The 15973-nt window shown below is 43.0% G+C and overlaps 1 protein-coding gene across 2 annotated transcripts in view; it reads right to left on the reverse strand.

Annotated features, from left to right (window-relative positions):
* The window catches only part of SPTBN5 (spectrin beta, non-erythrocytic 5), a 107684-nt gene that overhangs the window by 20928 nt on the left and 70783 nt on the right, over nt 1-15973 (reverse strand). The window contains exons 42-56 of one of the 2 annotated variants that reach the window (XM_082239075.1): nt 15147-15260; nt 14675-14799; nt 13629-13791; nt 12882-13070; nt 11298-11375; nt 10463-10635; nt 9606-9696; nt 8454-8600; nt 8105-8242; nt 7315-7571; nt 6690-6876; nt 6113-6325; nt 4067-4263; nt 1966-2170; nt 793-987 (exon numbers count right to left, since the gene is read on the reverse strand). In XM_082239075.1, the coding sequence (XP_082095201.1) occupies nt 793-987; nt 1966-2170; nt 4067-4263; nt 6113-6325; nt 6690-6876; nt 7315-7571; nt 8105-8242; nt 8454-8600; nt 9606-9696; nt 10463-10635; nt 11298-11375; nt 12882-13070; nt 13629-13791; nt 14675-14799; nt 15147-15260 (2472 nt within the window). Of the gene's footprint in view, nt 1-792; nt 988-1965; nt 2171-4066; nt 4264-6112; nt 6326-6689; nt 6877-7314; nt 7572-8104; nt 8243-8453; nt 8601-9605; nt 9697-10462; nt 10636-11297; nt 11376-12881; nt 13071-13624; nt 13792-14674; nt 14800-15146; nt 15261-15973 lie in introns of both variants that reach the window. The other variant, XM_082239076.1, reaches the window with a different exon arrangement.

Here is a 15973-nt window from a genome sequence, read left to right on the forward strand (position 1 = left end):
GGCAAACCAGAGTGGTGCACAGAAATGCCGTTTACCTTCCCGCCAGAGCGGTACCTATTTATTTACTTGCACTTTGACATGCTTTTGAACTGCTAGGTTGGCAGGAGCAGGGACTGAGCAACGGGAGCTCACTCCATCGTGGAGATTTGAACCGCCGACCTTCTGATAGGCAAGTCCTAGGCTTTGTGGTTTAACCCACAGCACCACCCACGTCCCTTACTCTAGATATTAGATCCTATGTAAAACCATGCCCCTGCATCGTTTTGTTTTTTTAAAAAGAAATTAAAGGTCATGGAACTGGCTCAGAGATTCAGAAGTTAGGTTGGTTTGCCAAGCAGATCCATCTTGTTGTAGAGGACCACATGGAGGAATCAGTTGTATCTACTCTTCAGTGATATGCATTATCAATTGAAACTGGCAGCCCTATTGGTAGTTGAAATGACTACAGGAATTATAAACATGCACAGTGGGCAGGCTTCTCCATGTGATTTGTGGGTATTGGCAGTGCTTTTCTTTTTTGAGCTTCTGAATAAAAAAATGAGGTGCTGGTACTTATTGGTGCCAGCACAAAATGGCTGACATGGGCAGCAAAAAGGAAAAGAAAAAAGAAAAAGAGGTGACAGTACTCCATATTGGCAAGTACTGTCACAAAAAGCCCAGGGTATTGGATTATGATGATTAACTCATCACAACAAATTGTATGTCTGAATAGGCTCATAGAGTATGAATGCACTTCAATAACAGCAGTGTCGTAACAAATCAGTCAAGACACCAGAAAGTTTAGGACCTCACCTCCGCCCTTATCTGGATGGCCTGCTGCAATCTCTCCCATGTGTCATTGACCTGTTGAGTCTTTTTCTGGATATCACTTATTTGGCTGTGACACGCTCCTTTGAGCTGAGATGCTAAGTCATTTATCAGAAGAACCTTGGCACGTCCTAGAGATCTTACTTCCTTTATAAAATCTTCAAACTTTTTCTCCAAAATCTGTAGGATAGGGAGATAAATTATATCTCTAGCTTTTTCAGAACCTCTAATACCTACAAAAGCACAATACTATTGGTATAATATCGAAGAAGTGGTAAACTGGAGTTTGGAAAGTCACTTGATTTAAGAACAAGCAAACAAACTTTAAACCTACGGGACCGCCTCTCCTGGTATGTCCCACAGAGGACCTTACGGTCTTCAAATAAAAACATCTTGGAGATCCCAGGCTACAGGGAGGTTAGGCTGGCCTCAACCAGAGCCAGGGCTTTTTCGGCCGTAGCCCCGATCTGGTGGAACGCTCTGTCACAAGAGACTAGGGCCCTGCGGGACTTGACATCTTTCCGCAGGGCCTGCAAGACAGAGCTGTTCCACCAGGCCTTGGCCAAGGCACAGTCTGACCCACTCCTTTGGTAATCCTCACAGAACTCTAGCCCAATGGTTGCCATTAATTTGATTTTGAATTGATTTTAGAATGAATTGGTTTTAGAATGCATTTCAATCAATTGATTGTGATTTTATGTAAACTGCTTTACTTTTATTGCTGTTAGCCGCTCTGAGCCTGGCTTTGGCTATGGAGGGCAGGATATAAATAAAATTTTATTATTATTATTTATTAAACAAATCTTTTCTGGTCCAGCTGCATGGAGGTAAGGGGGATTTCTTTTTGGCACCTACATAAGAGTTTGATGACAGCCAAAAGCTTGGCTATTCCATTACTTTTCATAAATGTTAAATGTTACTGCTCACAGGCTGCAACCCTAGCTCCACATACCAAGGAGCAAGTCCCACTGCAGTCAATAGGACTCACTTCTGAAAAGAAATGGCTAGGGCAGTTTTTGAAAGTGACCAGCATATGCCATCCAGAGCTCTCTATGGAGATATGTCAGTCTCTAAAATGTATTTCAATGACACAGTGATGTCTGCAGCTATAAAATGGCCAAGGTCTTCCTGCTTGGCAAGAGATAAAATCTGTTTTACCTCAACATCCTCCAAATCCTGACCGTAGTTATCTGATTCAGCCGTGCTCTGCTTTTTCGAAAGCCAGGCGTCCACCAGCTGGGTCTCCCTCTCAAACTGATGCAGTTGATATTGCTCCTGCAGCGCTTTTATCTGGCTCTCTGCTCTCTGCAGGAGAGAGAGATACTCTTCGAGAACACCCTGGAGCTTGGGAAGGATAGTGGAGCTGTTAGGGGGGAAAAGTTAACAGCCTTAGAGGGGGGGAAATCTGTACTGATTCACGTCACAATTACTGTATCCTGCACCTTTCACCAGCACAGCCCCTGTCACTACCAGTGAAAGTATCAGTCTTGATCTGAAGCTTAGTAATACATCAAGGTGAAACATGCATTGTCTGTACCAGTAGCATAAATGCCCAGCTCCCAGGCAGAGTATTGATTTGCAGAATGAGTGCAGGTGCTTTCATTTTGGTTGAAATCCTTTGTAATTTATGTATGCTGAAAAACCAGTGTATATCAACGAAGAAAGGCCCCTTTTCTGTTTCTGTGATGGCATCCTGCTCATGGAAAATGGGCTATCTAACTCATTCAACACAGGTCAAAAGTAGTATTTTGCAAACCAAAATAAATTTATTGGTGAATTCAGGCAATATGATATGAGGGATGCGCCCCAACCTCCCTTAAAAGGTTGCTAGAGTATGATCATTAACACGGGATACTGAAAAAACAACTTATTGAAGAATAAAAAGTCCCCAAAGAACTGTTTGGAGAGCAATGATACAGGAGAGACAGCATGGACTGTATTGCATGAATTAATAATCTACAAAAGATGGTCATATGCCATAAAATTTATTTATTATTAAAAGCCATTGTCTGTGCATTTTAAGACAACTGAGATAGAACAATTGTCTAATGCAGTGTGGCTCATAATTGCTGTGTTTTATGAAGAGGGGGAGAGAGAGAAAAAAAAATCAAGTTATGGGTCTTTTAAAAGGAATACAGGGAACACAGGCACTATAATAATAGTCATATAACCGGTATAAAAAGATTCATGCACTGTGATTCAAAGCTGCTTGTGTGTGCATTCTGATTTATGCACAGAAATGCTCTCCACACAGCAGCTTCCATTCAGTTAAATAGGAACAGCTGACCAGCACATGCAAACAAATGTGCATCTCCGCCAAGCTAAGCAGTTGGCTCCTTACCTCTCTCGCCCTGACCTAGCCACTGTGATCCACGCGACGGTCACCTCCAGACTGGATTATTGTAACTCGCTCTACGTGGGGCTGCCCTTGAGACTGACCCAGAAACTCCAGCGGGTGCAGAATGCTGCAGCGAGACTCCTTACGAGGTCTTCGCTGCGAGATCACATTCACCCGGTGCTATACCAGCTGCACTGGCTCCCGGTGGAGTACAGGATCAGGTTTAAGGTGCTGGTTTTAACCTTTAAAGCCCTATATGGCCTAGGACCCTCGTACCTACGGGACCGCCTCTCCTGGTATGCCCCACAGAGAAACCTACGGTCTTCAAATAAAAACATCTTGAAGGTCCCAGGCCACAGAGAAGTTAGGCTGGCCTCAACTAGAGCCAGGGCTTTTTCGGCTGTGGCTCCGATCTGGTGGAACACTCTGTCACAAGAGACCAGGGCCCTGCGGGACTTGACATCCTTCCGCAGGGCCTGCAAGACAGAGCTGTTCCACCAGGCCTTTGGCCAGGGCACAGCCTGACTCCCTCCCTCGGCAATCTTCGCAGAGCTCTGGCCCAATGGTTGCTAGTGGCTTGAATTAATTAATTTTTATAATGAATGATTTTAGAATGTTGTTTATGTTGTACCTTTGTACTGTTTTATTGTTGTTAGCCGCCCTGAGCCCGGCTTCGGCTGGGGAGGGCGGGATATAAATAAAATTTATTATTATTATTATTATATCTGTTGTGGGAGGGAGAATTCCATGGCTCATTTGAGATCTACCACCCAGAACAAAGAGCCGGCTCAGCTTAATGAGCTACTAGCCCGCTTCTGTAGTTTCGCAATTTGCAAAGAGAGACAGCCTTAAACGTCATACACATAGTCAGTATGCATTTACGTGTGTGAAGAAGATCGGTAACCAGTTTGACTCGCCTACCTCTCTGGGTTGTCGCTTGTTGAGAGGCGCATTCCTGTTTCCCTCAGCTTCTCCATTCTGGGCTTGAATCCTTCCAGGTCCAGCTTGGCAGCATCCACTTTTCGGAGCAGTGCCTGAGTCGATTCTTCATTCCTCCCATAATCAGGGGTTTCCAGGAGCAGTCCTCTCTCTGCCACCCAGGATTCCACTTCCAAAAGCTTAAAAGAAATGCAATGGCGATCAAACTTGAATGAGAAACAGGCCCCGGCCTACAACCCAGCAAAACAAATCTATATTTAACAGTGACATAAATCACTAAGGACTAAATGAGATGTGGCATTAAATGCATCATTAGAAACTATGGGCTTGTGCATACTTCCGCTTGTCCCGTCACTTTCCCCCAGGAAAACTGCTCTTTACTGCTGAATTGCAGCAAAGGTCAAAAGGTTTTTCCATGGAAAGACGTTTGCTCCAATTCAGTGGTAAAGAGTAGTTTTCTCAGGGAAAGCAGCAGGGCAAATGGAAAACCATTTGGACCCATGCCTTTAAAGCACAGGACTAGCAGAAAACCTCTTGAACCCATGCTTTCTAGAGCAAGGGACAAGCCGTGGATGAGCCCTGTGTTAATAATACCAGACATGGGGCAATTTTCAGCAGAATCATAGCACTTTGGGAAATAGGATTTAACTGCTTGCTCCCCTGCTGCACCACTGACAAAAATCCCCCCCCCAGCACTTTTATCATCTTTAGGAAAAACGCTCCCATCAGTGCCATTTGCAGAACATGGACAATTTTTATTGCGACTGCAGCTGGGGAGGAAAAGTTAAAACTACTTCTCCCTGTGTACTAAAGTCCTGATAAAAATCTCGCCTGTGGCCTATTAAAGCATTTTTAAAACCCTGATGTAGTTTCTAATGACACATTTAGGCATGCCTAGTTTGATGTCAAGGCTATAGCCTAAAGAGGCAGAGCGGTATCTGCTAAATACTAAATTATATTAGATTTATTCCACATGGCATTTCCCAAAGAATCCTTGGGATTATAGTTTGGTTAGGGTGCTGAGAATTCTGTTAGAAATCTCTGTTCTCTGAAATGAGATATCCATCACTGGCTCTCCCAATGTCTTTTTCTTTCATTAAAGGCCGTGGAGTGTCAATAGGCTGATTGATTGTCTGATAAAAGAATTTATATACAGTGGTACCTCGGTTTAAGAACAGTCCTGTTTTCGAACAATTTGGTTTATGAACTCCACAAAACCGGAAGTAGTGTCCCAGTTTGTGAACTTTACCTCGGTCTAAGAATGAAATCTGAATGGTGGAAGGGCACTGGCGGTGGGAGGCCTCATTAGGGAAAGCACACCTTGGTTTAAGAACAGTTTCAGTTTAAGATAAGGTTACCAGACGTCTCCGTTTCCTGGGGACAGTTCCCGGATTTACAGCTTTTTCAGCATTCACATGTACGTAGCGAACAATAAGTGTCCCTGGATTCTTTGAAAAAAATCTGGTAACCTTAGTTAAAGAACATACTTCCGGAATGGATTAAGTTCGTAAACTGAGGTACCACTGTAAAACATCAGGGCAGTGTACAGCAACATAAAAACATTGAAAAGCAATATAAAGCAACTATGAAAACAATGGATTTGGATTAAATCTGCTGCTGGGAGATAGGAGGTTACACCGACTCTCATCCCAGGCCGCAGCCCCGATCTAAATTGCTTGTCTGAAACTTGGGAAGGAGGAGGAGAAAGGACAGGTATGATATTGGGACACATATCCCATCTATCCAATGACTAATAGAAACATGGAGTTGATTTAAGTCAGGGAAATGGCAAACGAGGGCATTTCCTTACAAGAATTTCATATCGACTTACACTGTTTCAAGCAACCAACCAACAATAAAATAAAATACAAATTATTAGAAAGGCAGAACAGTAAAATCTAGCAAGGTAATGGCTTCCATGTTTTAATTATGCTTCAAGCTCTAATAATTTATCAACCAAGCGATCAGAAAACTTTCGATCCTTTAAAAGGTATCAAACCTGAACATGAGATCCCAGTCCTATCTTACCTCAGTGAGGAAATGCTGAGCTTCGTAAGATTGCATGAGTCTCTTTCTTCTCTCCTGAGCCTCACCCTTCAGGCTGTCCAGGGAAACTTCCAGTTCTTTCACCTGTTCCATAATATCCCGTGAGGCAGAGTGGCCTCCCTTCACCAGCTTCTGCCCAGTGCTGATCACCGCTTTAGTTAAGGCGTTGTGGCTGCTAATCTCATTTTCTAAATTCTGATAGATACAACAAAATAAAGTATATTTTGAAAATGAAGATGTTTTCTCTTTTACATAAGGTAAGGTCAAAACCATGCATCCACCAACACTCTTAAGAGATTCCAAAATGCTCAAAGAATGAAGTAGAGGAATTTTGTCAAAGGCCCTCCCTCCAGCAGAAGGAGCTATTCATTTCTTGTCTCTTTTATATCGAAATAGAAGTGTTCATGCACCTTGCTGAAGCACATGGGGGATGGGGGCGGAAGGCAGCAAACATGCTTGCCAGTGATACTTTAGCAAAAAGATATGGTTAAGGAACAGTGACGGAGAAACTCCATTCTCTCTATTTCCAATATTCCCTGCCCTTACTATAGAACCTTACCTGGTGCTTCTCTTGTAAGCTCTGAACAGTTGTAAGGGATTGGCCGTAGTCCCTGGAGGATGCCAGGGAAAGTTTCTCATGAATCCAGGTCAACTCCTCACTGACATCCTGGACGAATTGGTACTGAAGTCTGCTGGCCTCCAAAACCCCCCGCCTCTCTTGGAGTGGCTCCCTAAGGCTTTTGTACCTGGAGAGTCAAAATGAAGCCTCCACTTCAGTATTAAGGAAGGTTGTTGGTATCCGTCTATCTCAAGAGACAATGGAGTGTGCCTCCAGGGGTGAAGCCAAGCCACTGTGTTAGCAGCACTGAAGTGACCTCCCTGGGGGACAAGCCGGGGCGGTGTGTGTGGAGGTCCTGGGATGCCCAGGTGACAAGACCACCCCAGCTTTACTGATGTGGTCCAAAAGAAAGCTGAGCAATACGTTTGGCACCAACTTGGCTGCAGGAGTTGCCAGAAGGAGACGTACAAGGAAGATTATGGGATAATAAACCTAAGTGCCAAGATGAGGAATTCAAAAATAATAAAGAGATGGAAAGCGGAGGGTGACAACAGAAAAAAGTGACAATAGAAAGGAGAAAGAACACAGAGAGGAGGAAAGGAAAAAGGAAAAACTATTCAAGCACCTGTGCACCACATGGTCAACCCTCTCTTCAATCTCATCTGCCAGAAAATGCTTCTCTTGTTGAAATTCTTGCACTGCATTGATAAGGCCTTGCACCTGGTCTCTATAGCTGACAAAGCTTTCTTCCAATTCCTCCTGCTTCTTTAGGAGATCATTCAGAACCAGTAAATTGTTGCTGCCTTCTGGGGCTTTCATCTCGCTTTCTAGATCTTCCAGCCATTTCTCCACATCGTCCACAGTGCGTAGGAAACGTAAGGCCTGAATCCAGAGGAAAGAACCCAGATGTAAACAGACATTTAGAAGTGCGGCGGGAGGGAGGGAGACCAAATGAGGATTCGTCAGAGCCCTTTTATGAGTGCAAGCATAGACACCACACATTTGTTAAGTAATTCTTTCCTCTCTCCTCCTGGCAAATAAAGAAAATCAAAGCCGTCTTCTGATGGCTCATCCTTCTGAACCTGAGAACACCTTTCTGAACCAAATTATTCAATATCAGCACCTTCAAGCGACCCTATCTTCCATGTGATTCATAATTATGTTCACATTATTTATACCGCTGGTGGCAAATCCTTCCTTTGGCTAACCTTGACTTTTAAATTGGCAACCTGTCAATCAAGCAAAGGTGAGGAATGTGTGGTTCTCCAGGTGGCAATGAACTGCACCTCCCATCAACCTTGTCAGCATGGCCAAGGGTCAGGGATGTCGAGGGTTGTAGTCCAGGAATATCTGGAAGTCCACAGCTACACCACCCTTCCTCTATTGTCACCCCCCCCCCCAGTGTTTTGCTTCACCTTGTAGGCATCCTGCATCTTCCTTCTCTTTTCATGGCAGTTTTGCAGCAGCTCATCCCAAAGCTCATCTATTTCCTGCAGCCTGGACTGGATGGCATCAGAGGCACAATGACCCTCCTGGATCATTTTCTCTCCTTCCTGCAAACAAAGAAAATCAAAGTCTTTTCTCTTGTTGGCTCATCTTTCTGAATTGGGCAACATCTTTCTGAACTACATCCTTAAGTATCAACAGTTTCAAGCAATCTCATCTTCCTTGGGACTCATAATTAAGCTCAAGTAATTTTATTTCTGATGGCCAAGCATTCCTTTGGTGAACCAGACTTCTCTGGCAGCCCCTCTTCACACTTACAGCTTTGATACTATCTAGGTGGCTTCTGTTGGCCACAATCTCCGCCTGGAAAGTCTGCTGCTTTTGCAGTTTGGCTTGAAGGTTGCTTGGGTCTCTCCAGCTCTCATCCAGAGCAATGCTGTTTTTTTCATTCATCCAGGCAGCCACCTTGGGGGAGAAACAACAAGGAAGTGAAACAAGCAAACAAGGCTGGCAGTGTCTTTTCTTCCTCCATCAGGCTTCACACTTTGGGAAGCACTTCCAGGCTGACAGTATTTACTGGGTGGGGCTCAGTCACAGACCAGCAAATTCAGGTTGCACAGCAGAAGCTGATTTGGAGCTCTTGCATAACGAGTGAGCTTCCCCCAAACAGCAGATTTTTTTGTGATAAGGGAGAATGCAATAGAGTGGAAGATGTGGGATGACACTTGTTTTGGACACAACATCATCTGGCTTCCTTGCAAACCAATCAGAGTGACTGCTCAACAACAAGTTGCCTGGAAGCACCCTTAGGAAAAGGACTCACAAAGAAAATGTTGTAGGTCACACTCCAGCATTAATACCCAGGATGACATACAATTAAGAAATCCCCCAGAGTTCTTTCAGAACTATTCCTCTATCTGCTCTCCTCCAGTTATTGTAACTAATTAATGTGTGGAAATGGTTGATGGCAGGCTCCAGCCCTCTCCGTCTCCATATACACCGAATACCTGGAAGGAGCTCCCACACGTACAACTGTCAGAGAAAGGGCTCTGTCCACACAAGCAGGTTCCCAATCAGTAACAAGGTCCCTACTCCCATGAGCAGATCTCCATTCAGGCATTCATTCTGGTAGTGGCTCTCTGGAGTTTCAGACAGTGGTCTCCCTAAGATCAAACCCTCTGGAGATGCAACGGATTGATCCTGGCATCATTTGTATGCAATGCATTGGTATGTTTCCATAAGGGGTGAATTATCTCACTTGTTATCTACACTTCACAGAGTATCACCGACACCTGCAGAAAGGCTTCATGTTTGCAGAGCCCATGAGGCGCCATTCTCACTCCAAGGTGTTCCACGACTCGGTCCATTTTCTTTCTCCCAGCATCCACACACATTACCTCATATCAGACAATGCTAATTGGATCTCACATCATGGCTTAAGTTAGTCTTGGCAAATAAAATAGATTATACCTCAAAGGAATCCCGTAGAAATTTTTGCAGTAGCCACGACTGCTCCAGCAGACGTCTGCGAGCTAAAGCAACTTCCAGAAGCCTCTCCTTTCTAAGAAGAAGAAGAAACATTGCTGGTGATAAGATGGCACAGGTGGTTAACTGAACTTTCTCATGATCTACTTCCAAAATGAGTTCAAAATATATGCTTAACTTTTGGGACAGATAATCTCACTAGAATCCAAGAACCACAGAACTGAGCAGGGCTGGCAAGGAGGCAGGAAGGTCACTAACAGAGTAGCATCCAAAAATGAGCACATCTGAAGCACATATTCCCAGACATTCCTAGTGCTATGAACACCTGTAAATATTATGTACATTTCCCAAAGTGGGGCACTGGTAGCTGAGTAAATGCACTTTTATCTGAAAGAGCTTCTGAAGAACTGGAATACCATAGGATGAGTGGTAGGTAATCAAGAAATCGTTTAAAAGATGGGTCTCTGTTTAGGGCGTACAGCCTTTTTCAGACAGACAGCCATATTCCCCCATGGGGAACCTTCCAGGGACACGTGCAAATAGCAGGGGGCGCTAGAGGCAAACATGAGCAGAGCAACAGATGTAACACACTTTCCACTCAAAAGTCAGAACATACCCCAACACACACATCTTTCTATCACCCATCCTGGTAGGCAAGAAGCATCAGCACAATTCAAGGCCACACTCCCACTGAGCAGAAGCACTCAAAGGGGCTGGTGAGTGCAGTCCAGGGCCAGAGAGAGAAGGCTGAAGGGCCACAGTGGTTCCCCCGAGCCTGAGATTCTCTACTCTTGCTAGGAGAGATTTTACAGACAGCACGGGAGGAAAAGGTTAGGTGCTACCTCCTGAGAACTGCCTGGCACTTGTTCATGATGTTCTCGGAGTCATAATGCTGGCTGTCCCTCAGTTGTTGGGCACGTGAGGCCATCATGTCAATCTTCTCCAGCTGGGTTTCCAGGGCCTTTTCAAACTGCATGTGTTTTTGATGCAGGCTCTCCACGCTGGATACAGAATCCTGAAGAGGATGGCAAAAATCGGCAACATAGGAAACAACCTTGTATCAGTCCAGCCATTGGCCATGCTTGGTGAAGTTGACAGGAGTTGTAGTTCAGCAACTCCTGGAGGACCCAGGGTTCACCTCACCTCATCTAGTCAGTGTCAGTCGATTTAACTGGATACACCCGGGGTGGAACTTGGCACCTCCTGCATACAAAGCAATTGTTCTTCCACTGAGCTTAGGGTCCACTGTCTAAACGGGGGGAAGCTTTTATTTCAGGATTCAAATGTCCATTGATCTAAACTTTCCAGTGGGTCGCGATAGTTTTGCTTGTTGAATGCAAGACCACAGAACATGGGGGTATCATCAAAAGCTCTGGTTGACTACGTGGCTTTGAAATTCATCAGTGTTTTCAGAGGCTGCCCCAATACATGTGCATTAGAAAGAAAAGGCAGTCTGGAGGACGGTGTTAGAGAGGAGAGAGTGAGGAATAGGAAACTACTAAATAAAGCCAATGGTAGCAGGAGACAAAAGGTGAGGAATCCCATGTGCATTTGGCACAAAAAAGCTAAAAGTAAATTTTCCGAAGGGTGGTTTTTTTAAAGGAGGGTTTTTACACTTTCTACTCTTTGCCAACGTCTTCTCCCTCTAGTTGAAAACATACAGCTCATTTTTCTTACCCCCAAGTCTTTGTTTGCTAAGAAGGCCTCTTTGCTGCTAAGCCAGCTTTCATTCTGCTCCACACAACCTAAGAATGTCTGTGTGTGGGAGAGAGAAATATAGTTAGCTCTTTCCCAATAAAATCAAGACAGCACAAAATACAATGGGGCTTACTTGCAAGAAAATATGCTTAGGATAGGTACCGGTGGAAGATCTAACATTACTTATAAGCATACAAGTCATTGCTAATATTAAAAAGCAGCACAGCAGACAGTTCTACGATTCAGAGTCATTACTATATCCAGTGGTGACTGGATTTCCACCCCACCCCTTGCACCAGGAATTAGGAATTAGTCTTATGCCAGAGGATACATCTGCTGAATCCAGTAATGTCTACTCTGACTGGCAGCTGCTCTCCAGGGTCTTAGGAAGAGGTCTTTCACATGTCCTGATACCTTATCATTTAGCTGGAGATGCCAGGGACTTTCTACATGCAATTCAAGTGCTCTGTCAATTATCTAAGTAAACCACTAATGAATGAAAGAGTGCTCCTCAATGGATGCTTTGTGCCATGGTCTCCTCAGTGAGAAACAGAAGCCATTTTCTACATATCTATGAATAGAGAAAATAGCTTCCATGTGAAAGGGCATAAACACGACTATTAGACCAAGGTGAGTTCCAGCTATGCTCATTTATAAATCAAGCCATATCAAAATATAAATATAAATATAAATATAAATATAAATATAAATATAAATATAAATATAAATATAAATATAAATATAAATATAAATATAAATATAAATATAAATATAAATATAAATATAAATATAAATATAAATATAAATATAAATATAAATATAAATATAAATATAAATATAAATATAAATATAAATAAATCAAGCCTGGCAAAATATATTTGTTTTATGCATTTTAGGGAAACACACAGACACACACTGCCCAAAATTGAAACAGGAGGATTTATCAAAGTTAACTGATGGTTTCAGTTTGAGCTGAAGATACGTTTAGTGTAGGGATGTGGGAGAATTGCACTCATTCACATTTTAATGCAAACCTACTTAATTTGCTTTCACTTTGGCTAATAAACAAATCAAAACACAATTTTGCATTTTTCTGGATTTTGCAACACAATTCCCTAACAACAACAACAACAACATGTGCACATGTATACATTTGAAGAAACTGTACACAAAAATATCTGCATTGGTGAAAATTGTATGCAAAAGTGAATTATATTTGAGAGGAAAGGCATTAAAAATGTGTATATTAAGAGAAGCGTTAAACAAACAATGTATGTGAATTTTTCATGTGGACTTTAAAACAACAACCATGCAGAAATGGGGAAAACTAAGATTAGAAAAAGAAGAAACTGACATTCATCCATTTTTAGTTCACTGAACCAAGACAAAAGCAGCAACATATTGCAGTTCTTTAAGTGCATTCTTTCCTTCTTCCCCTTTGAGTCCATAATTCTAAGGCTACCGCTTTCTCCATCTATCAACCAGAAACAGCTACTGACAGATGTTTCCTCACAGCAATTGCTCTGGTCTTGGTTGGCTGTCTCAGACCATTTGTCCACCTACCTGCAAATCCACGGCTTGAAGCAGTTTCAGATTCTTTTCTTGCCAGATCTGGATCATTTCAGTCAAGGCCTGTTGAAGTCCAGTGAGGGAATGGTGGATCTCAGGGGTTGCATAATGACCGGAGTTGGCAAGTGTTTGACCATAGCCGCTGAGTGCCCCAAACCTTTCCCCTCGTGCTTCAATTTCTTCCTATAAAGATGTTGGGTAGATTGATGTCAAATGTTCGTGCAGAAATACAGCTATCCAGAATTACAGGTCACTGGGGACAAAAACAGGCTCTGTAGAGTACCTTCCAATACTAATATTTATATGGAAAGTCATTAGTCTTTGAGTTGTCACTGAAACTGCACAGGAAACCGTGAGAGCTAATAAATATAGAAAACAAATGATCCATTCTCTAGCCTGAGCATAGAGTTGGTCCCACTCCAAGTCAATATATTTTTGTTGTCGTTGAAAAGTTTGCAGTAAATGACAGAAGTTTTAATACTGTTGCTGGCATTCATCTGTCTCAAGAGACAGTGTGCCTCTGAGGGTGAAGTCAAACTGCTGTGTTATAAGTACCTAAGTGATCTCCCCTCCCCACAGTACTTATTCAGAATGGCTCCTTATGCTTGCTTCTGAGTAAGAAAAAGGCACAATATGTAGATGCGGGCTATGTGCTAAATATACTATGTAGCTTGATCCTGAATGAGGCAATGGAATCCATGATCAGGATGCCTATAGCCAGCTGATGTGATTCATACTTGCCTTTCTTTCCTGATGTTCTTCAATCATACTTTCTGCTTCAGCGAGACTTCTAGGAAGACCACCAGCCTCCATTCGACCTTTGACCTCTTGAATCCAGTCCAGGAGTTCCTTCATTTCAGAATTAAACTTCTGCAACTGGTAAGAGGCTGCCAATTTCTCACCCCTGTCACACAAAGAACAATCTAATAGCAGTTCTGACTGGACCTACCTGCAGCATTTCCCAGCAGTACTTCTTGCATGGAAACAATTCCTAAGCATATCTTTGCTGGAATAGAGCCAGGTTCAGAGTAAATAGAGAAGCTTGCAAACTGAACTCAAGGCAGCAAGGAAAACATATATTTTGCCATGTGTGGAGAGCCTTGCATATCCGTTACCTATAAAATTACATTTTCTCCTTTAGCGACATTCACACACACACACAAACAAACAAGGAAATATGAAAGTACACTACACATACCTAGATGCAACTCAACTCATGTACATTCCATCCAAGTTCTGCCCCTAACATCTTTTGTGGTGTAGACATATTATGGTACTCATGGTAGCAGGGCTAGAGTGGTACTCAATTTCCCCCCTGAACCTGGAACCTGGATACCACCCCAAGTCTTCTAGTGGAGGCTATATGCCAGCAGTGGGAGGGTCCAGAGGCAAATGTGAGCAGAATTATACCTTTGTACAGTAGGCAAGTTTCTATATTGGGTTATTGCTTTTATTTTATATATTGTGTTCTTTTCTGTGAACAGCCCTGAGACCTTTGGGTATAACGTGGTATATTTATTAAACAAACAAACAAACAAACAAACAATACCACCACCAGACAAAGAAGAAACATTATGAAACGTCCAAGGTCACATTCTAGACAGGAAAAAAAACATTCAAGAGTGCAACTCAGAACTGGTAAGAAGTACTATATGGCCTAGGGAGATTCCCAAGGGCCAGACTGAGAGTTCTAGAGGGCTACATTTGGCCCCTGGGTTAGAGGTTCCCCATTCTTGGGATAACAAGGTCTACAGGATGGAGGTGACCATGTTCTAAGTATTTTTTACCTTTGCTTGGTCTGGCCCTGAAGCCGTAGCCAATTGTTTTTCATTTCCTTTTGCTTCATAGTCAGTTTGTCGGTTATGGAAGACGGATTCCTCTTGCAAAGTGGAAAGGATTCTAGCTCCAGAGCCTGAAAGAAGTATAAGCACACTGTGTAATGGTCCCTTCTAAAAAAACTCTTGATTTAGGACATTTATGCCCTACTTTTCTGGTCACAAAATATAATACACAAAGAAAGACAAGAAAAATAATCTTAGTAATGAAACCATCCATGGAAGATCACAAAGTAAACTACTGGGAACGTAATATGACAGAACTAGCCCCCCAAGACCCTCTTTACAAAACCATGATCCATTGTAAACTGATGCGACATGATTACTGCATTAGCTTAAAATTGTCTGCAGGACAAATGTCAATGGATGTGTCCATACAGTATTTACTATTCGCATTTCAGGATATAAACTATTTATTTTTTACCTCTATCTTGGACTGAATGACACCAGTTTCCCTCTCCATTTCTTCATGTTTTCGAATTAGGTTTTCTACACTTTCCATATCTTTCCCATAGTCCAGTGTTTGTATCAGTGCACTCTTAAGGAAATAAGACATTTGTGTGGTGGGGGTAGGGGAAAGAAAGAAAAGATCACAGCTCAGTTCTTTTAAGCATCTTCAACTTCTTTCCTAAGTATTATAAGACGTCATGGAATATGCATTTCATAGCATGGGCGTCCATAAAAAGCTAGAATCAATGGTTTGCAAACTCCAGTGTAAAAAGGCTGGTTATTCATAAACAATGGAAACAAACCATCATTGGTGCCTGCCATATTGCAGGAAGAAGCTGACACTTTTCTCCTGCCTTGAGTTCTCTGGGGGAAAAGGGCAGGGTACAAATAAACATAAGGGATGTGGGTGGCACTGTGGGTTAAAACCACAGAACCTAGGGCTTGCTGATCAGAAGGCTGGCGGTTCGAATCCCTGCGACGGGGTGAGCCGTTGCTCGGTTCCTGCTCCTGCCAACCTAGCAGTTCGAAAGCACGTCAAAGTGCAAGTAGATAAATAGGTACCGCTCTGGCAGGAAGGTAAACGGCGTTTCCGTGTGCTGCTCTGGTTTGCCAGAAGCGGCTTAGTCATGCTGGCCACATGACCCGGAAGTTGTCTGCAGACAAACACCGGCTCCCTTGGCCAATAAAGCGAGATGAGCGCCGCAACCCCAGAGTCGTCAGGGACTGAACCTAATGGTCAGAGGTCCCTTTACCCTTTTTACAAATAAACATATAATAACAACAATAATTTTGGATCATTTT

The sequence above is a fragment of the Podarcis vaucheri genome (assembly GCF_965113315.1).
Source record: "Podarcis vaucheri genome assembly, chromosome: 1".
Taxonomy (NCBI): domain Eukaryota; kingdom Metazoa; phylum Chordata; class Lepidosauria; order Squamata; family Lacertidae; genus Podarcis; species Podarcis vaucheri.